The sequence below is a fragment of the Trichosurus vulpecula genome, chromosome 7 (genome assembly GCF_011100635.1).
Source record: "Trichosurus vulpecula isolate mTriVul1 chromosome 7, mTriVul1.pri, whole genome shotgun sequence".
NCBI lineage: Eukaryota > Metazoa > Chordata > Mammalia > Diprotodontia > Phalangeridae > Trichosurus > Trichosurus vulpecula.
The window spans coordinates 75,778,577-75,801,130 of NC_050579.1; the positions used below are offsets into that span (position 1 = coordinate 75,778,577).

At 35.9% G+C, this 22,554-nt stretch overlaps 1 protein-coding gene across 1 annotated transcript in view; it reads left to right on the plus strand.

Moving 5' to 3' along the window:
• The window catches only part of DPYD (dihydropyrimidine dehydrogenase), a 1,113,082-nt gene that overhangs the window by 714,250 nt on the left and 376,278 nt on the right, over nucleotides 1–22,554 (plus strand). Inside the window, exon 15 of the mRNA XM_036769110.1 lies at nucleotides 12,402–12,470. Coding sequence (XP_036625005.1) covers nucleotides 12,402–12,470 — 69 coding nt within the window. The remainder of the gene's footprint in view (nucleotides 1–12,401; nucleotides 12,471–22,554) is intronic.

Sequence of the window (22,554 nt, forward strand, 5' to 3'; positions counted from 1 at the left end):
CATATAAATACATTCACTTTTTCTAAGCCAGCCTTCCTATGGAAAGCATGGGCAGATTTGATTTTCTAGGACCAGTGATCCAATCCAGAGATTGCTACTGTGACCTCAGGCATTTTCCTATTAGGACCTCAATTTCTTCATCTTTGTAGTGAGGGAGTGGGTACTTCCAGTTCTAAACCTAGAATCCTATAATTCAAATTACTTTATCTCATGAAGTAGAAGAAAATGTAGGTCCTAATCTAAATCAAAAGGACTATCCAGCTATACAGTTGCCTCATTTGAAAAGGCTACTTTCTTCCTGTTTATTTTGCAAGTTTCAAAGATCATGTAATTATGTGTGGGAAGGGGGAGGGATTTTTTTTTCAAAACAAACACCTCCATATTGTTTTTGGAAAACACTGACATCCACATCTGTGCATTCATCAGAGCAAGCCAATAAGTAGAACCAATGGGGGAAAGAACATTCAAGAATAGCAAACGTTTTAATTTCCAGCTTTCAACATATTATAAATGGAGATAAAAAATAAAATTATGAGGAGGACCTTGAGAATATCCTTTTAAGCAGAAATGCCAATACATGGGTTATTCAAATGTACCTTTTGTCCTGTAGCCGATATATCTCACAAAAACTTTAGACACTTTTCAGCCAACTTAATGAGGAGTACCCTTTACATACATTGCAAATATTAATCCATTTTATTTTTATAAAAGTACATGAGTTTCACTTCCCTTGATTTTAATTGGGCTTCATCTTCTTTGGAATATCCTCATTTAACAGGTAATACAATTTGAACAGGAGCTTTGTTGTATACTCAGGTTTTATTTTTATAGTATGCATAAAATACAAATGCCAGCATGTTCATTATACTGTATAAAGTTTGTTCCAAAAAGGTTCAAATCACTTTGAAAAAAGGTCCTCTTGGTATTTCCATTGGAAATGCTTAGACTGTGAGTCTGAAACTCAAGTGAAGAAATATGCTTTACAGAAATCTGAATTCTAGACCATGCAAAAAATTCACTTACTAAATGCGAACTCTTTGGTTAATCTCTTGGCATAATGGTGTATTCAAGAAAATTTAGTTTTAAAACCTCATTTTAATCCTTTCTTAACTGCCTGGCCTTGGGCAAATCATCCAATCTCTGTGTGCCTCAGAAAACTTCCTAGAATTTTTCTGCACTACTCCTGAGTCAGACAACCTTGATTCCAATCCTTCCTGGGAGGGTTACTACTTATCTGACCTTGGGAAAGTCACTTAACAATAGAATTAAGTTTCCACAGCTGTGAAATGAAGCAACTCTGAGGTTGCTTCCAGCCTTAAATCTATTACCCCTTGATGCTATAATAATATAACGTATAATATGCTATAATAATAGAGCAGAATATGTAATATAGTTGACGGGTGGAGGCAACTATGAAATTGAGGCCATAATTGACTTTTTATCCCTTGTTTTATTAGATCATGCAATGATCAAGAAAGGAAGCAATAAATACCCAGAGAGGAAAGGCAGCCTTGTGTTTTATTTCCTTCCTATATTGGTTTTCCTCTGAGTCATTTTATTTCTTCCTTCTTAATGAATAATTTCTTTATTTTCCATGCTCTTGTTTGTTTTTGTTTGCTAATGTCTCTGGTTTGTATTCTTGGATTAGGTCTTTATGCTATGAGCCAGAACCTGACCAATTTTTACATTGCTAGACATGATGGCTAAGCCTAGGTTTTGTCTTTCACTATAGACCCAGATGGGAAGATGTTGAGCCAGACTCGATCTCACCTTGGCTAGCATCTGGAAGCTGCTGTCCTGAAGGAGGCTGCTTGGGGCCATTACCCACCTTGTTCCATAGCCCCGATCTGGGACCTCAGTCCTGGCTTAGAACTCTAGGAAGTAGCCTTGTGTGTCCCACCTTCCTGGAAGACTTGATCCCTGAAGTAACCCTGGTTTCAGGGCTGTGATTTTTTTTTGGTTTCATTTCAAGTGGTACCCTTCTCTTTTATTGATAGAAATTCCTCAAGGGAACCAGATTTGTCTTTCCCAGGGATTTTTAAACTTTTTGTGGTATAGACTTTTTGGTAGTTTGGTTAACCCTATAAACCCCTTATAGGAGTAAAGCTTTTAAATGTTTGATTTAAAATACATAGTATTACCAAGCAAAAATAATATATTGAAATAAAGCTTTCAAAAATATATATGCATCTATATGCATGTGTATATGGATGCATATATACATATATACATATATACATACATATATACATGTATTTTAAGTTCATGAATCTCAGGTTAAGAATTCCTAGCCTAGAATCTTTCACTTAGCCATTATAACTGGGATAGTCTCTATCCATTTCTTCTTATAACAAGAAAATCTTTTGTAATAACAGCAATTCACTGTCATAATAAGTATGGAAAATGAGGCATCCTAAAATGAAAGGCAGAACATGACTCCCAACTGGAAAAATCTGGGTTAGGTGAGTGGAACCACTAAGCTACCCATCCACTTAAACCACAGCATATGTGATCTTAAGTGTTATAAGGGATTATTTTTATATTTACTGCCATATGAAACATAAATGGTTAAGCTAGAAATAGAATATTTAAGTCATTAAAATCATATAGAGTACAGCCATGTCAATTACCAAGTATCAATCAGAAAGGATTTATTCAACAGCTATTATGTGCCAAGCTCAGTGTTTATTGTTATGGCAGACAGAAAAGGAGTACATCATGGTCCTTGACCAAAAGTAACTTACACTGTACTTGGCTATATATTACCCAAAGAGTCAACTACAAACAAACACATGAAATAATAGAGAATAATATAAGTGATTAACACCTACAGTGGCATTTGCTTTAGGAGTTCAGGGGAAGAAATATCAATTTAATCTTTAATAGTGAAGGAATTTGCCATGGGAGCGTTGGTAAATAAAAACTTAAAGAACATGGAGTAAGGTAGTATATCAGTTGGAAGAAACAACATTGATAGAGGCTGAGAGAGGAGGAAGCTTTCTATGTAACTATGGCAAGATGGACATCAGCTCGAATGGAATAGAGGGACTTTTATTGGTATAATGGAAAATCAATTTGGATAAGTTGAATGAGGCCGTATTATAGTGGGTCTAGAAAGTTAGACCAAGTAGCTTGTTCTTAATGCATTAAGTAAGCAAGGGAAAGAGGGGGAAATAATTGTAGAACTGTTAGTATAGGTATGATAAAAATATGCATAGCATGATTTGCAGGAGAAAGAATCTTGGAGACCCAGATTCCAGCTTACGAGGCTGCTTGTGGTAATTCAGGCAACCACCCCACTTCCTCGCTCACATTTCTCTCATCTTCAGCTACCACAGCTCTGCTCCATGACATCCCACTCCAGATTTGCCCATCCCCTTCCTCTGTGCTCTCTAGAATTCCTGTTTCATATTTAACAATTTCTCTTCATATTAGACCTCTCCCCCCTCCATTATCTTTTCATTTCCTGGTATTCGTAGAGACCTGGTTCCCTTCAATTCATATTGCATCCCTGGACATCTTTTCTACTAATGAACATTAAAAATTTCTTCCTATTGACTATAGTTTTTCTCATCGTTCACTTTTATTGGCTAAAATGTTTTGGTAAACCAAACAAACAAAACCTTTATAAACAAATAGATTCTATTCCTTTTCCTCTCACAGTCTTCTATTCTCTTCAGTCTGGCTTCCAGACTCATTACTTAAGTGAAACAGTCCTCTCCAAAGTTAGTAATGATCCCTTAATTGTCAAATGTAATTCCCTCATCCTTTTTAACTTCTCTGCAGTATTTGACACTCTTTTTTCTCTTCCTCCTGGATTCTTTCCCTAGGTTTTCATGACATTTTTCTTTCTTAGTTGTCTTTCTTAGCTGTCTTTTTACTTAGGTGACTATTCCCTTTATCTCTTCTGTTGGATCATCCCTCCATAAATATAGGTATAGCCTCAAGCTCTCTAGTCTGGGTCTTCTTCACTTTTCTCTCCACTCTCTCACATGGTGAACTTATAAGATTCCATGGGTCCAACTATCATCTCTGTGTATATAATTTGGAAATCTATAAATCCAACCCCAGTATGTCTCCTGAGTGCCGGTCCCACATTACCACATGCCTTTTGAATATTCAGCACATTCAGCTAAGGTCATCTCAAACTGACCATGCACAAAACAGAACTCACATTTCCATTCCAATCCATTCTCCTTTCAAACTTCCCTGTTTCTTTTAAGGACATCACCATCCTCCTGGTCATCCGTAATCTCAGTGTTATCGTAGACCCATCACCAACAGTTTCCAAATCTTGTCCTTTTTATTTTTGTAATGTCTTTTGCATCTGTCACCTTCTTTCCATCCACGTAGTCACTATCCTAATTCACTCTCAATTAGATTATTATAATTACCTCCTAATCAGTTTCTATGCCTCAAGTCCTCCCCCTCTTCATTTCATCCTAAAAACAACTGTCAGAATGATTTTCCTGAAGTCTAAGCCTGATCATTTCTCACCCATGCTCAGTAAATCCTATTGGCTCCCTATTTCCTTTAGGACAAAATGTAAACTCCTTAGTTTTCCTTGAAACTTTCCCCAGAATAGCCCCTTCTCACCTTTCCAACCTTCTTGAATGTTATTCTCCTCTATGCTATGACCTTCTTGCTGCTTCTCACACATGATGCTCCCTCTCCCACATTCATGACTTTGCATTGGCTGTTTCCCTGCCTCGAATCCTTTCTACCAATATTAGCATGTTCTCCTCTATACCAGGAAACTTCTCCCTCTTCACCTCTGTCATTTGGAATCCCTATTTTGCTTTAAGACCTAACCGAAATGCTACCTTCTATATGAGGCCTTTCCTAGTTTCCTAGCTATTAGTGACTCCATCCTCCAAGATTACCTTGTATCCACTTTGTGTGCATCCTCTATATGTATACCTGTATATGTTCATGTTATGTCTTTTTAAAATGTAAATCCCTTGAGGCCAAGCACTAGCTTATTTTTCTATTTACATATCCAGCATATAAAGTTTTGGGGACGTCATTGGTTCTTAAAAAATTGTTGATTTATTGATGGATTGTGTTGATGATCTGGTCTATATTATTTACAGTGAAAATGGAGTATAACTTATGTGTAAATTTTGGAAATTCTAAAAGACAAATCTACAGGTATGGTGTCTGAAAAAAATTAAGGAATAAAGTTTTCCTCTAAGGAGATCCCTGGGGAAAGAAGCATAGTAGGAGTTCTAAATATTCCAGATTACCCGAAATAAGCATTCGAGGCTAAAGTGACAGAGTGGATGTCTGAAAGGACATATTTTAGAAAAATAAGTGTTACTAAGAGTTGAGGTTTGAGTAACCTTGAAGATCAAATTAATAGGAGAACAAATAGACAAGATCTGGCCAATATCCCAGTTAGCTAGATGTCAGTGAATAAACATTTGACCATCTTGACTTGTAAGATGAATGAATTTAACTCTCATTGTTATTTAAAAATCAGAAATGGGTCTATGTTTGAATAACTGTTAGTCTGATATGGTAGACTGTGCAATGGAAATATTTCATAGGCTGTTGGAGAGATGTAGGACTCTAGTTCATATGAGGTGGGGACTACTAGGTGAATGGATTGATGGAATATCAGCATATTGATGATAACTGAAATTTTGAACGTGAATGCACTGTCTAGGGGAGAAAAAATATAGCCAAAGCCTGAACTTCAGGAAATCTCCATAGTTAGTTCATTAGACAAAAGTCATTTAGTAAAACAAAAAAAGAGCAGCAGGAGAGATGACAGAATATAGTATGATATAATGTTGTAGAAGTCATTGATTGGCTTACAGAGTTTTAGGAACAAGAGTATTGCAAATGATGTAATATAGCACAGAAAATCAAGAAGAAAGAAAACAGAGAGGAAAAATGAGTTTAATATATGTGTGATGACTAAGGATCAACCACTGTAGTCCTTGATAGAGAAGAACAATGGCTTAGCTAAATTTGTAAATTCTCATTTTGTTTGTACGCCTCTTATGTAAGATGATAATTTATTAAAATAAGACCTTTAGCCTTCATTCCAGGTACAAATATATAACTGAAAATGTTGTCTGAGGCTAGTTTCTTATTGTGAAATTTAGTCATGCTCATTTGTTAATGGTATTAATGGCTTTAATCAAAGTAGAGTGACCTCCCACCCTCCAGGGGCTAATACCTCTCTTCCTACATTGTCTTCCATCTACTCTGTAAACATCTGTTATGTTCATAGTTATTTACTTTTTGTCTCCCCTCACCCTCGCACCCCTGCTAAAATGTGAGCTACTTGAGGGGAGAAAGTATATCTTTTTTTGATTTCCTGGTACTTAGCACAGTACCTGGCACATGATCACTATTTAATGTGCTTTTTGATTTGATGTAACCTGACCCTTGGCAAGTCACTTAGCATTTCTGAGTCTCTATTTTATTACCACAAAACTGTGTTGTGAAAAAAGTACTTTGTTAATCTTAAAGCTCTACACAAATATAAGGTAGTGATGAAAAGGAGATAGTGAAACTCTGAAATTGACTAACTTACTCAGGGGGAGTATATGATTGAATGTGCATTAAATATATAATCATGGTTAATGAGAGCAAAATAACTGAATTCTTGTAAAATTAACAATAATGCTCTGTATTTATATCAAATTTTCTTCTGAGAATTTAAAACCCTTTACAGAAAATAACTCAATAATTTTCACAGCCCCCCTGTGTGGTATGGATGGTTCTGGAGAAATTGCCCTAAATATTTAATCCAGCATATTACTCCATGGTAATTAACTTGAGTGTTTTCATTATTTTTCTTTTGTTTTTAACTCCTAAGTTACCCATTAACATAGTATTAATTACTTGTTTTATTAATTTGAAGAGGTAATTCATTAAATAAACACTTTCCCTTTGCCTCTGGGTGCTAAACTTCCAAATGAAACAGGCATATCTAAGTACATCTGAAATTAGCTCTTTTATATACACTATTAAAGTATCAATAAGCTGTACCACAGATTGAGCCAAATTGGAAAGGATGACAAATTTGGAACTTCTCAAGTGAAAAGGAAACATGCAAATATTAAATAGAAAGCAAAACTTGCCCTCATATGTTAGAATTCCAATTATATGGAAATGCAGTGTGGTAAAATATAAACAACCCCAGACCTAAAGTCAGATGACTGTATATGAGACCTAGTTTTTTCTTGTTATTGTTTAGTCATTTTTCAATTGTTTTTGAGTCTTTGTAACCCCATTTGGGCTTTTCTTGGCAAAGATACTGGAGTGGTTTGCCATTTTCTTCTCCAGCTCATTTTACAGAGAAGGAAACTGAAGCAAACAGGTAAAGTGATTTGCCCAGGGTCACACAGCTAGAAAGTGTCTAAGGGCAGATTTGAATTCCTGACTCCAGACCTGGCACTCTATCCACTGTGCCATCTAGCTGCCCCAAGAGAGATCTACATCTGTCTCATAACCTACCTTGAATAAATCATATTCTTTACTTGGGCCTCAGTTTCTCCCGCCATAAAGTAAGGAGCTTGTAAAAGCTGTGACTTTTTTACGATGCAGCTTAGATTGAGAGTTGAGTAGCAATCCAGATAGAGGCTGCATCAAGTCGGATCTCCCTTTCCCCTCTCCCCCACCCAGTAGAATGGGAAGTCCTTGAGGGAAGGGGATCTTTATTTTTTTGTCTTAGTTTTTCATCTTCTTGTTGTCTCTGTTGTTTTTATCTTTTTTGTCTTTGTTGGTGCCCGGTATAGTTAGTGCCTGGCATATACTAGGTACTTAACATGTTCTGGGCAGGTCAAATTCCTGTTTCAACAGACCCCAAATCCTATCCTCTGAGTCCTATAGTAGCTTTCCCATCCTTCCTTCTTTAGCTGAATCCTTTGGAACTCAGCTTCTTGCCATCCTGATTTATCCATTCCAGTTGATCCTTTTGGCTCTGTGTCTACTCTGTTTGAAATTAAGCCTCTTGACTGCCAGTCTGTGGTAATTGCAGGACCTTTGCTGTCCACCCAGACTCCCATCCCAGCTTTCCCTACCTTGCTGTTATATGACAGCATACAACCATTCTTCTATAGAAATGGTATGACTAGTATTCCAAAGGTCATAGACTGTGGGGTTTTTTTGGTCATGAAAGAAAACATGTATAGTCTCAGCAAATCTCAGCAAATCTTTTTTTTTTCTTGTTCTGACTTAGTCATACTTACATAGGAGTTCTGGTCTGGTTGTTGACCTTCCTTCTCAAAGAGGATACGAATGACATCACTATGTTAAAGTCATGTTACAGTGTTTCTGACTATGGTTAATCAGACCAATATAAGCTTGGAATGCTGTACTACAGGCCGGACACGAATAGTCCATCTGAACATTTGGGGTGGATTTTATAAACGCATCTCACATTTCTTTTGAGCTACTTCTATTCTTCTTTGCTCATAGAGCACATGACCTTTTCTGATGTGGGCATGCCATGATGAGCGGTCCTGTGCCAGTGTCTCCCAATTCCAAACAATTCCAAAGCTCTTAAGAGAGACTTCAAGAGTGTCCTTATAGTACTTTTTCTGACTCCAATGGGCTAGCCAGGTTGTTCAAATGCCAAAAGTACATTTGCCAAAAAGATTATTTATGGAGAACTTACACAGGGCAAGCTCTCACATGGTAGTCAGAAAAAAGTGATATGTAGAGGTAGAATTAGAATGCATGACCAGAATAGAATCCTGGAGCTGGAAATGGCTTCATAATCCATCAGGTTCAACCAGTTCCTGAAAAAGGACCATCCAGTGGAACACCACATTTCGCATTTTCTCATGGAGCAAAAAAAAAAGGAACGTTAATGTATATTAAGCCCTTCTTTTAGAGAACATGCTACCTAGCATTGCCAATCATATTTTGTACCTCCAAAATTGTTTTGTTTGAGGCAATTTGAAAAACTTGGATTGTAACTAATTACAAGGTGAAGACTTAGGCTTCCTGAGAAAAGAATGCATCTTGGAAGTTGTAAGTGCCCCATCCTTCTACCCCTCCATCTTCTTTCCTACAGCCCTTGGAAATACAGTTTCTTTTAAAACTTGAAACTTTAGTCTGGTTGGTCTGGTGCTTGTGTTACTCATGACATTTCTTCTGTTCTTTAAGCTCTTTATTCCTTCTGGCAATGAATACAACAACTCTTCTTCATTTCTATTGACCTTTAGTATTGTTTATATCTCTCAATGTCTCTGCATTTTTAATGATTAGCTCATTACACTTTTTTCTTCAGGAACACTGCTCCTCTCTTTTATGGAAAGCAATGGGATGAGGCTTAATGTACACATTTGCACTTCGGAGCTATAGAAAATTATTTGTAGACTCCAAAGAAAGGTCACTTTTTAAAGAATATAAAAATGTGATTTGGAATATGCTAATGTCATCATTTAAAACCTTAAAAGGAGCACTGTGAGTTAATACAACTTTAAAGAGTCTATCACGATTACTTTTAATGTGTACATTTCAGTGATATTGCGGTAACTTTGCTCAAGTGGTATTGTTGACAATGCCCTTTATGTTCCAGGCAGAAAATTAATTTAACATTTGAATAGCATAAAGTTAATTAATATTTAATAAACATGTTTTCTTAATTAACAGGCCTTTGAAACATCACATATCCCAAGCTATTCATCCTTCTTCACATAATCCCAATAGAGCTGGGAGTGATTTTGTTAAATTGTCTGACAAAACCTAACTCAGCTACTTGTAACTTACAGTTGTTCACCTTTGTCACTTTGCAGCTTTTCCCTGCTAAAAAATTTAGTTTGTCTTGAAGTTGAACTGTTGTCTGGATTTCCAATGCAATTCACAGTATGGCTACAGAATATAAAATGCTATTGTCAGAGTCTATTTCTGGCTTAGGTTCCTTAAAGAATATGGGAATTTGAGAGGACAATTTACACATTCCCTTGCCACCAAAATTTGGTCCCAGGAAAGTAGATTATAGATTAGTGTGAATACCTAATATAACAGACTATTCCATAAGAACAATAATATTGGACCTATAATTTGGATAATTTAAAATTATCAATTTATTAATTTTCAAGGAAAGTGCATTTTTCTTTCTCTTTTTTTCAGGAAACAAAGGTTCATATTTTCATTTTTCCAAATGATTTTCAGAAGGGAGAAGCTAACTTGTAAAAATGACATTCTCGTTGGCATTTTCCTGTAGTATATGATTTTTAAAATAATTCTTTCCCATAAATGCAGAGTTTGCTATTATAAGCTTTTGAGGTGGTTGGGTTAGCCAGTCTCTAAGGCCTTTCCAGCTCCAAGCATCTATGATTCAATGTTCACATGTTTTTTAAAGGCATATGTGTATATTTACCAAGATGAAATTTAAAACCATATTTTGCTTTGTTATAAGATTTTTCACCACAAAGTAAAATTTTTTTATAAGACAGGGGTTTTTTTGGACCTCAATGAACAATAAATGCCATCCATATGCATGTAATGATTATTCAGTTTTCTTTGGTTCTGTTAATTTGGCGTCTGCATTACTTTCTGAGTGGAGCTTATATGGGCATTTGAATACTCTAAAGTCAAACTCATCCCAGTCAATAAAAATTTATTAAGTAAGTGCCTGGCACTGTACTTATCCCACTCAGGCAGCAGCCACATTTATGTGTTTCTGTAGACTAAAAGACACTATACACACATTCTCTCTCTCTCTCTCTCTCGCTCTCTCTCTCTCTCTCTCACTCTCTCTCACTCACACACACACACACACACACACACACACACACGCACACAGGAGGCCTAGCTCTGCTTCTTATAACTTTCCTCAAACAAATCGTATTCTGCCTATATATCCAAAATGATAACGATAGTGTGGCTAGTTAGAGCCACTCAATGGTAGCAGTCTATAAAGTTAGGAGACAGGGATGGACAGATAGCAATTTTGTAGTGCCTTATACATGCCAGGTATTTAATAAGAGTGAAGTTGAAATGTTTGGAATCATGGAATTTGGAGTTGGAAGGAACTTCAGTGACCTTTCAGTGACATTTCTGCTGTATGTCTATATATATGCTCATATTTATTTAGTTGTTCATTCATTTATTTATTTTCTGGATCTGTGATTTCACTGATGTTAGAACCCTTGGTAAGGAAGTTCCTTTCTTCTATACAAATCTGAACTTGTTTGTGTTTTCAATTTATCTTAGAAGGTTCTCTGGGGACATTGAGAGTTTAAGTAGCTTGCTGGTCAGTAGGAATGAAGACAAAGATGTGACTCCAAATCTTTCTATTTATGAAACCAGCTCTCTAGCCACTACACCATGCTGCTTACACATACCTGTGCATGTATGTACATATATACATGTATGTCTACATGCATTCATGTATACACACATACATGCATGCCAAGGAACATCAGGGCCCCTGTGGAGAGACAAGTATACAACTGGTTTTCTGAAGAAACAAAGTAAATCTGTTACTTAGACAACAAGGGGGCATCTAGGGCTGAGTGAGGCCACAGCAGAAAAGGAGGGGAATCAGTGACCCAGGAGAAGTAGATTACCTGATCTAGCACTCAGGTTATACTAGGCTATAGCCACTCCTCTCTGGCAAATGGTGGACATCAAGATTTAGTCCCAAACAAACAGAAGGTTTGTTGGGTAATTATAGAATATTAGGTGTTTTATAAGGAATTGCATCTGATTACTTTCTGACATTTGAAGTTGCAAGCAGGTAGATCCCAGTGAGCAAGGAGAGAAAAGGTAAAACTCTAGCTACGAGAGGTCCAGAGAAGAGGTAAGATCACAGGTGTCTAAGAAGGAGGTTGGGGGGGGGGGCAGAGTCTCATGACAACCTGTCATAGGAATGGCTAATGCTCCCCTAAAAAAACAGAAGTGTTCAGGGTGGTATAGTAAGGAGGTCAGCCTAGAAATCAGAAAGAACTGGGTGCAAGTCCTGCCTCTGACATGGGTTAAGTATTTACAACATGGACAACTCAATGTAACCTCTCTGTGCCCCAGGTAACTCTCTAGAATACCGATGAGGTGCTGGTCTGCATCAGTGACTTCATGGGTCTAGGTATATGTATGTGATTATACGTTTATATGTAAGTATGTATACCTTTTAACTATTGCATATTAAATTAGTATGGAAGGAGATATTATGACTACCTTGCTGGCATTTTTTTTCACAATTCAGAACATTTGGACCTTCATGATTTTAAGCTTACATAAAACTGAAAATGTCTTTCATAACCATTTGTATTTTGTGAGAAGATATATATGTTTATGTTTGTGGATTTTTATATATGCATATACGTATATATATATATATATATATATATATATATATAAACATATATTAACATATTCCTAGGCAAATGTATAACTATATAAGGCTCATTTTCTTTCTTTTTTCTTTATAGATTGTAATTGCTAGCCTCATGTGCACTTACAACAAAAATGACTGGACTGAACTTTCCAAAATGGCTGAGGTAACAGTTTCCTTAATATATTTCTTTATTTCTTTTGTCTAATTTTTATTAGTTTTAAATAAAGAGCTGCTGTTAAAAGAATCAACAGTGGAGGCAAAATTAAATTGAAAAATGAGAAGTTGAATCTTGTCCATTATAATTTGTTTATCCCGTGTTTTCCATTAACATGATAGAAATGCAAATTTAAAATAAATCTCTTCTATAAAAGTGGTGCCTTGGATTTTACACACTGCCTAAAAATCCTTTATTCTCTGAATCTGTATACTTTTTATTTGCATATTAAGCAAACTGTATATTATGATGGATGCCATGATAAAATTTAATTCTACCTTTGAGAGTCTAACTTGATCTTACCTTGCCTTCAGGCAAACTAGTTTGACAGCACAAGAAGAAATTTTTGAATAAAGAACTCTTGAATATTTAAAGTATAGAAAGTTCATTTAATACTATTCTTGTTTTAATACAAAACTTGCATAAAATGATCGAACAGAAAGCTACAATATATAACACTATTCAGCAAGTATCCTATAAAATACATGAAACCTTATACAAATCCAAACAATTTGCTCAAATTTATATTTCAAATGGGAAAAATACTTATTTAAAATATATATATATATATATATATACTTGCACCTATCAGTCACGAAAGACATTTTAGTCAGCAATTAAATAGAATTTAAAAAATTTTTTTTTGAAAAATGGGGTGTTATATCTGACAATACTTTATAATTAGTTGGTTTTGTTCCCAAGGTGTTCCAAAGCTTGTTATGCTGCTCTAAATAAGTTTTCTTTTATCTGGACATCTCAAATCTGTGAAGGGGGAAAAATCACTTCTGGGATTTAGAGGAATGAAATTAAGCATTATCAGTAATGGGCTTTGTGATCTTCAGTACTTGGTCCATTTTATACATGTATTTACCTAATTGACCATGAAATCTACAAAATCTATGCTTGACATGAGCTATGCCAATTTTAAGCTGACTATGATAAATGGCTTTATCATGCGGCTTGGTCCTCTTCCTGTTTCCTAAGAATAAAATCCTTAAAAATCATTTTCTCCTGTAATGGGTATCAATTTAGGAAGCAATTGTATTTACATTAGCATTTGGGAAACCAGAACCTTCATGTGTTGAGCATACTAACTCTTATAGGTAAGTAATTCTCACATTCTCAAATCCTTTTAATTGCTATTTTATTCAGCACCACATTTTAGAGTTCTATTCATTATAAAAAAATACTTTCTAGGCTCCCTGAACCACCAAAGCAAAGACCAGCTAATTCATCAGAAATGTCAATCTATACAGAGACTTGGTACTAAAACATTTAACTCTAACAACTTAAGATGTAGACCTGCCAATGTTTTATCATAAAGGAAGATATAATCTGTGGTCCCCACATCTTCTTTCAAAGCAGCAAAATGCAATAGTTTCATTACTCCCCAGTGCAAATAATCACAAGTCAAGGAACTTTAGAGTTGGGAGCAAACTCAGAAACCATGTTGCCCAACCCATATCTGAGCAGGAATCCCCTCTATAACGTTGCCTTCAAATAATCGTCTAATTTCTGTCTACAGATGTCCATTGAAGGGAACTCTGGCCAGGACTATTTCAGATTGGGATAGCTCTAATTATTAGGATAGTTTTCCTAACAAATATCCATATAATCAAGTGGATCCATAATCTAATCAATGTGTTTCTTTCAGTGCTGTATTTCTTATACAATCTATCCATGCTGGTTCATCTTCTGTTCATATCTCAACTCTGGCACTTATCAGCCGCATAACTTTTCACAGATTACTTTTTACCTGCCTCATTTTCCCAAAATACAACATGGGAATAATGATATTTGTTTTACACTATCACAGAACTTGAGAATTAGAAGGTACCCACCTCTGTGTGTCCCTAGTACAATCTCTATATAAAAGAAAGCCCCCCTGTAACATACCTAGCAAATGGCCCTCCAGGTTCTGTTTAAAAACTTCCAATGAGGGAGACAGCTCCAATTTTTAGGGAGGTTTTCCTGTCACTGAATCTGAAATTGCTTCTTTACATCTTCCATCCATTGCTTTTCTTTCAGCCCTCTGGGGCCAAATTGGAAAAAAAAAGTCTGGTTCTTCTCTTGTTTCTCCAGCCTAAAGATCTCCCAGTTCCTTAAAATTTATCCATGTTCTTCTTAACCCATGGTGCCCAGACCTAAGCGCAATATTCCAGCTGAGGAATGATGAGGGCAAAGTGCAAGGGGGCTGTCACCTCCTAGTTACTATAAGCGATGCCTCTCTTACTCATTCCAAGATTAATGAACTTTTTGGCTTCCACGCTACCCCGCAGACTGATATTGAACTTAGAGTCCATTGAAAGTTCCGGGTCTTTCTAGATCTGTCCACACCTGCTTTTCTAATCTCACACTTGTGAAACTGAATTTTGTTTTTGTTTTTGTTCAGTCATTTTTTAGTCATGTCCAACTCTTCCTGACCCTATTTGGGTTGTAGTGGTTGGCCATTTTCTTCTCCAGCTCATTTTGCAGGTGAGGAAGCTGAGGCAAACAGGTTACTCAGGGTCACACAGCTAATGAGTGTCTGAGGCCAGGTTTGAAGTCAAGATGAGTCTTCCTGACGCAAGGCCTGATTCTCTACTGAGCCACCTAGCTGCCCCAATTTTTTGTTTGTTTTGTTTGCTCGTTTTATCCATATGTAAGATTTTACATTCATCCTTATTGAATTTCATCTCATCAGATCAACCAAATACTTTAGCATATGAGGTCAGCAAACTACAGAATGAAGGCCAAGTCCATCCCACTGCCTGTTTTTGTATTAGACATTGAGTTAAGAAAGGTTTTTACATTTTTACATACACAATAAAACTTTACTTAAAAATATAAAAATCATACTTAGCTCATCAGACATACAAAAACAAGCCAGCCCCTTCTGGCTGTAGTTTGTTAGCTCCTGTTCCTGTCAAGATCTTTTTGTTTCTTCTATCATACAGTGTGCTAATTAACTATTCCTTCTAACTTGTCATCTGCAAATTTGACAAGTATACCATCTCTACCTTTACCCAAGTCATTGATAAAATATTCAACAAATAAATAAATAACAAGTTTTAAAGATTTTTTTTTTGGAATACCACACTAGAGACATCCTGTTTATGTTGACATTGAACCAGATGATAAAGAAATGAATGAATGAATGGATACTAACTAACATTTACATAGTCCTTACTATATGCCAGTCACCACTATGCTAAGCGCTTTGCGATCATTGCCTCATTTGATCCTCACAACAGCTGTAGCAGGGAGGTGCTATTATTATTCCCATTTCATTGTTGAAGAAACTGAGGCATTTAGGTTAAGTGACTTGACCAAGGCCACACAGCTAGCAAGTGTCTGAGGATTTGAGCTCAGTTCTTCCATCCTCCAGGCCCAGCACTTAGGTGCCACCTAGCTACCTACAGCAACAACAATTTTTGTTTCTTTATTTTTATTTTCTTTTTAATTATGGAATGCAGCCAGCATTTCCATAACTTAGTACAACGAAAGATAACTGTACATGGAACTGCAAATCTGCTATGCACAACTTGCTATTACTTTCAAATATACAACAAAATTATCACGTAAATTTCTTTTTTTCTTCCCTCCCCTGCTCCTACCCTGAAGAGAACTACCATTAGACACACATACACACACTCTCTCTCTCTCACACACACACACACACACACAAATACACACACTTTCTCTGGATTCAGATACATCTGTCTTCATATGTCCTTTATGGTTAATTTTGGTATTTATAATAGACATAATAACTTATTTGCTCAAAGTCATTCTTAAAACAATATTGCTGTTAGTGTATGCAGTGTTCTCTTGGTTCTGCTTGGTTTTGCTCTTCATTATAATCTAGGCTCTATCTACCTATCTATGCTGAGATCAAATGAAATAATAGATATAATGGGATAACCTATAGAGTTTTATTTTGTGCCTACTATTTTTAAACCTTACTTGATTTTCTTGCCCTCAACATAGTTAAAACAGCTCTTATTTGTTATCCTTGGTATTTATCTTTGCTCATTTTGAAAGGTCCAAAACTTCTTACACTATATTTATTTTAAAATTTTACTGATGCTTTCTTTTCAATGTTACTGTCATTTCCCAGTGATTCCCCATAACAAAAGAGGAAAATTTAGCATAACAAATCCAAATATTGATTACATCTCATACCTCATGCCTCATCCCACCCCACGTCTACTACCTATTTGCAAAAAGAAGAAAGGTACGCTTCATTTCCAGTCCTTTGAAATCAAAACTGGTAACTGCACAGATCCAAGTTGTAATGCCCTTTATTGTTAATTTCCTTTATATTATTGTGGTCATTGTTTGAAGTGTTTTCTTGGTTCTTCTTACTTCAGTTTTCTTCATCATCATAGCTAGGCATATCATCATATAGTGCCTTAAGTTTTGCCAAATGCTTTACAAATGGTGTCTCATTTCATCCCCACAATAGCTCTGTGAGGTAGGTTCTACTATTATCCACATTTTACAGCTGAAGGTCACACAGCTAGCGAGTGTCTGAGGCTGAAGACTTAAGTCTTCCTGACTCTAGGCCAACCACTCTATCCACTGTGCCACCTAACGTTCTTATCAGTTCACATGAGTCTTTCCAAATCTCTGGGAATTCTTCATATCTGTCATGTCTTATGGTACAATAATATCTCATCATTCCATCCTCATTCTCCAATTTGTTCTGTTTCCAGCTGATGGGTACCCATATTGTTCCTAGTTCTTTGCTATACAAAAAGTTCTGTAAACATTTTGTACCTCTGATTTCTCTTCCATCTTTCACCTTCCTGGGACATGGAGCCAGTAGTGGTTTCATTGGATCAAAGAGTATTCTAAAACTATTTGTATAGGACTGTAACTCTTTCATATTTATCCTCTATTATCTTCTGTACTTGCTAAGTGATATTTATTTCCTAAATCACAATCCCTTTAAAGCAGATCCCATTACAAGGAAAATTACTGTATTTTATTTCATTCCTTCAGTGGACTCATGTTATATTGATATGGATACTGTTTCTGTTGGTAGAGGTCACACCTTCTCACATCCTTTGAAATCTTTGATCTTGTCTTTCCTTAAATATTCCATGTAAATGCAACTCAACATGGTGGAAATCTTCCTCTGAGTCTTTTAATATTTTGTGCATGATTTTAAAACAGTAGGACAGTGTTCTACAATCATTATAGCTGTGTGTCTATAATTCTTTGCTTTTAATATATGACCATCCCAGTTTCTTTTCTGACCATACAAGTCAGTCAGGATATTTTACATAGCAGTGCTCATATATATTTCATGACATTGGATCTAACACTGGAAGAGTCTTTATTTTTACAGATAAGGAAACCAAGCTCTGGAGAGCTTAAATGGCTTATCCAGGGTTGACATTCAGTATCTAAAGCCAGGTACTTACATTCTAAGTTCATTACCCTTTCCACCAAGCCATTACATGCTGGTAATACCCTTCAGCCTTCTTATATCAAACAGGCATCTATATTTTGCCTTTTTATTTGTTTACAATTTTGCTTCTTATGAGTTTATGGTTTCATGATATAAAATGGGAGAATATTAGTATTATAAAAGATGGTCTCCACACTAAGGAGAAGTTTAGGATCATTGATTGTACGGTACAGATTCACAAATACAATCAAACTAGATCTCCGACTCCCCAATTCTGAGCCCTGTTCATGATCCATTTAAAATATTTCAATAATTCAATGGTCTGTCTCTACAACTATAGATAATAATCTAGGAAAGATGGGTTTTATGTGCATAGTTGGTTTTTTTTTTTTACTATAGATAACTAAACTTTTTCTAATGTACATGTATCTTCTTGAATTGGGCCTCTACTGTTCTGGGGCTCAGTGAATTCAGAAAAATCATATCTGTGAACAGAAGCATTCCTAGAATCTTTTTCTTTTAAGACATGGCACAAAACAAGATCCACACCACTGGTAGACACCTTTGAAGAGCATAGGTTTCCCATTCTCTACTGCCTTACTTGATATTAACACTCAGGGGACTGCTGAACAGAGCTACCTCAGTAGTCAAGTCTTTCATCAAATCATGTGTGATTTTACCATATGTAGAGAAAATATTTTGAGATGCATAGTTTTGAGGGTATCTTATAGTCTCTCAGTCAGTTTATGAAGATATTTTCTACTGAAAAAATCATCAGTGAAAGCCTGTCTGTTCCCTTTTCATATTTTATTAGTGCTTAGTCATTGTCCAGTTCATTCTTCTAAGCACTTCAGAGAGGTGAGAAAGTAACCATGTAGTTAGTGATGTCTTCTGGTTCACCTTTTTTGAAGGGTAAGATAACAGGAATACATACATACATACATACATATATATATATATATATATATATGTATATATCTACACATACATATATATATGTGTGTGTGTATATAATATGTATATATGTATGTATGTGTATGTATGTATATATGTGTGTATGTGTATATATGTGTGTATATATGTATACATATACATATATATATACATATATATATATATATGCACATACATTTGTTTTTCCATTCCTTTGGAATCTTTTCCTCTTTGAAATCTTGAACATCACTCCATAAGTGCCTTTAACACAAGAAGTGTATTGTAGCCATCTTGAACCAGCTTGGGAGAGCTGATTATTAAATTTTCAGTTTGAGCATTTACACATTGAAAGTTGACAAAAGCTACAAACCAGGGCTTGATTTATTGTTTTGTTGATTTTCTAGATTTAAGAGAGTGTTAATAATGAAGATTAAACTCAAAAGTATATTTTATTTAGATTTTGGTGGGAAAGCAAGCTGTTAAATGCTTACCAGCACATCCCTGTTTAGCACTGTCTCTCCTACCTCCATGATATATTTATCATATATGCATTTGCTCAGGTCAAGCTGCTCTCTTGACTTCAACTTCTGAAATACAATTGTCAGCCCCTTCTAAAGTGGCAGAGTACACATTTGGTGGCTCCACAATAGATGAAACTAAATCGTCATGGGAACACTGGCATGTCTATCTGTTCCATTTCACATCGATTTATTGTTGTCCTTTGACTCATAGCTACAAGTACTTCCTGGCTTGTGATCTGGCTTATGAGGGCCTAATGTCTTCAGGCTTCACTGCTTTGGGCTGTTTTGTTAACTGGCACTATTTATATTCTTCTTCTAGCCTCCCCTGTGAAATTCTCAATTGAGATTGTTCTCCAAACTGGTGTTATCCTTGGCTATCGTGCCTTTCTCTCTTCTTGGCAAGAGCAAACGTTTGCTGGCTGAGCTGGTTTCTGGTCTTTTTTCAACCTTGTGGTGGGATAATCAGCCATTTGCTGTTCATGTCCCATTTTTCAGAGCTGACGGCTCATTTAACCAGGTCAAATTGGCACTCCTATAATTGTGTGAGGTATCTTCTCATCTTTATCCTTTTTTCCAGTTTGGTATTGTCTTTTACCTTTGGTCTAACAAGTCAAGGATCTAACTGCACAAAGACAGCTCCTTCTAAAATGACTGGTAATTCTGGACTTAAAATAATAATTGTTTGATATGATGCTTGGCGCTGACAACAACCAACACTCTCATCCGCTCTTCTTAAGAAGGTTTGCATGGGAAACAGGCATGAGGTTTTGAGTAGTATAGAATCATTTGTTTCCTTTCCTTTCTTTATCTCTGTCCCAATTTTCCAGTGTGCTTTCGCCACCCTCCATCACAGCCACCATCACGTCAAGGTCTCCAAACATCTTGGTGCAAATTGCTTTAGTTTCATGGATCTCGTCGAGTTCTTCGTAGAATTTCTCTACTTCATAATTTGCAATAGGTGTTGATATACATGCTCTAGTTATCTTCATAGTTGTCTTTTTCTTTATGTCCACTGTGAGAAATTCAAAGCAATATGACCAAGTATCCAGTTAAATGACTTTTTATCACCTTGACAATATGATGAAACTGAACTTGTTGGCTCCTTAATTCTTCTTTCTGAGGTGAAACCATAAGCCATCTTTCTATTTAGCTACAATTTATTTATATGCCTGTATGTATATTCACACACAAATATGTAGGTATACACACACACACATATGTATATACTATATAAAAATGTCAGTTTATCTGTAGTCTACTTTTTCAGCAGGGTATCAGTTCATTTCAAGAAACAGAAAAAAATTAAATCTTCACACACATACATATACACTCACACTCATACATACATACACACACACACACACACACACACACACACACACACACACAAACCACACATACACCTTACCAGAATGAATAGGAAGAAACTGCTTTTGATATGATATTGGTGAAATAATGTCTTTTTAAATCAAACATAACAGTTAAGTGGATTACTCAGTACTGCTTCAACATCTTAGGAATTCATGATCCCGTCCATACGAGTGTTCTTTCTACCAGTAGATGATGTTAGGATCATTTTATAGTTGAGGATACTGAGGCAAGCAGAGGTTGAGTGACTTGCCCATGGTCACACAGCTAACCAAGTGTCTGAAACTGGATTTCGACTCAGATCTTCCTGACTTCCGGCCCAGTGCTCTATCCACTATGAGACCTCGCTGCCTCTATTTATAAAATACGTATAAAGTATTATTGCTACACATATACATACATTTAAACTGTATGTTTGCCTTCAACCTAAAAGTATTTTGAGAGATTTACATCTCAACTCAGAATACTGTCACCTAATTTAAAGTAAATATATTTCCCAGGTGGAAACGATATGGAATTCATTACAATGACACATCACAAAAATCTCCCTGATTTATACATAAATAATGATGAAGCAGCCTTAACTCTGTGTCTAGGACATTCATGAGCTTTAAAAGTTTTTTTTTAACTTATAATGAGACTAAGCCTTGTTTTCAAAAGTTTTCTTTATTATTATTATTATCAATATTAATAATGATGATGATAGGGGCAGGTTATGCACTAGATAGGAGGAAAAAAATATTGGAAATCACAACACAGCCAAGTCCACTCTTCCTATGTTACTCTTCTCTGTTTGTTCTCATAAACATCCTTACCCACAAGCAGCACACCCAAGTACAAGGGACTTCTTCTAGTCCTCTTGACATTATTTTGGTACCAATAGAGCATACAAGTTGTTTACCAGTTATCTCTTGCTCTCGTCACATGATTGGCCCTCTTTTCTGGTTGTACATCTCTCTGATATCATCCTCTATACCACCTTTCCTCATGATTCTCAGTTGGTAATGTGTTATGGTTGGTAATGTGCTGTAGTCACCCCTTTGGGTGACTGTCAACAGAACATAAAATAAATTATTATGTTTATCTTTACGTTTTGAAATCTCTCATCAAGATTCAAATTATGCCTAAATCTTCCTGAGGTACTTTGTATATATGCATTCATTAAACAATCATTTATCTACCATCTGTAAAGCACTCTGTTAAGTGATAAGGGAGATACAAAGGTAATTAAGACATAGGTCCTGCCTCAACGGAGCTTAACATTGAACAGAATGGTTTCAAATAAAGTCTCAAACTCAACATTAGCTGAAATAAGTCACTAAATACCAATGGTATAATTTTGAAATGTATTGCAATGGCAAATTTAAATAAGTACCATGTCTGATGCTACGTGGCCATATGGGTATAATTAAAGCCAACCCTCTTCCATTTCCTCAAATGGCATTATGTAACAGGCTGGAAGGGTGAGTGACATAGAGGAAGTGGTTAACAGCATCAAAGACCCTGGGAGTTGTAGTTCTTCCCAGGCTTAATGGGTATTTGGAAATTGACTCTTGCCTTCCAATGCACAAATAAAGAAGGCAATTATCTTTCTCAACTCCAGACTTTTCAAAGACAAAGCCAGAAATCTTTTTGAAAAAAATATTGCCCAAATTTTATACTCAATTGGCAAGGATGAAACTATAGTCGAGACAGAATGAGAAAAAGCCAAGAAGCTTCTAGATTTGATAGAAGTCTTCCACAAGCTGGGAAAAATCATAAATTCTAGGGTCTTTGTGGCAAGTACAACTCCGAGGAACTTTTTGGTGAATCA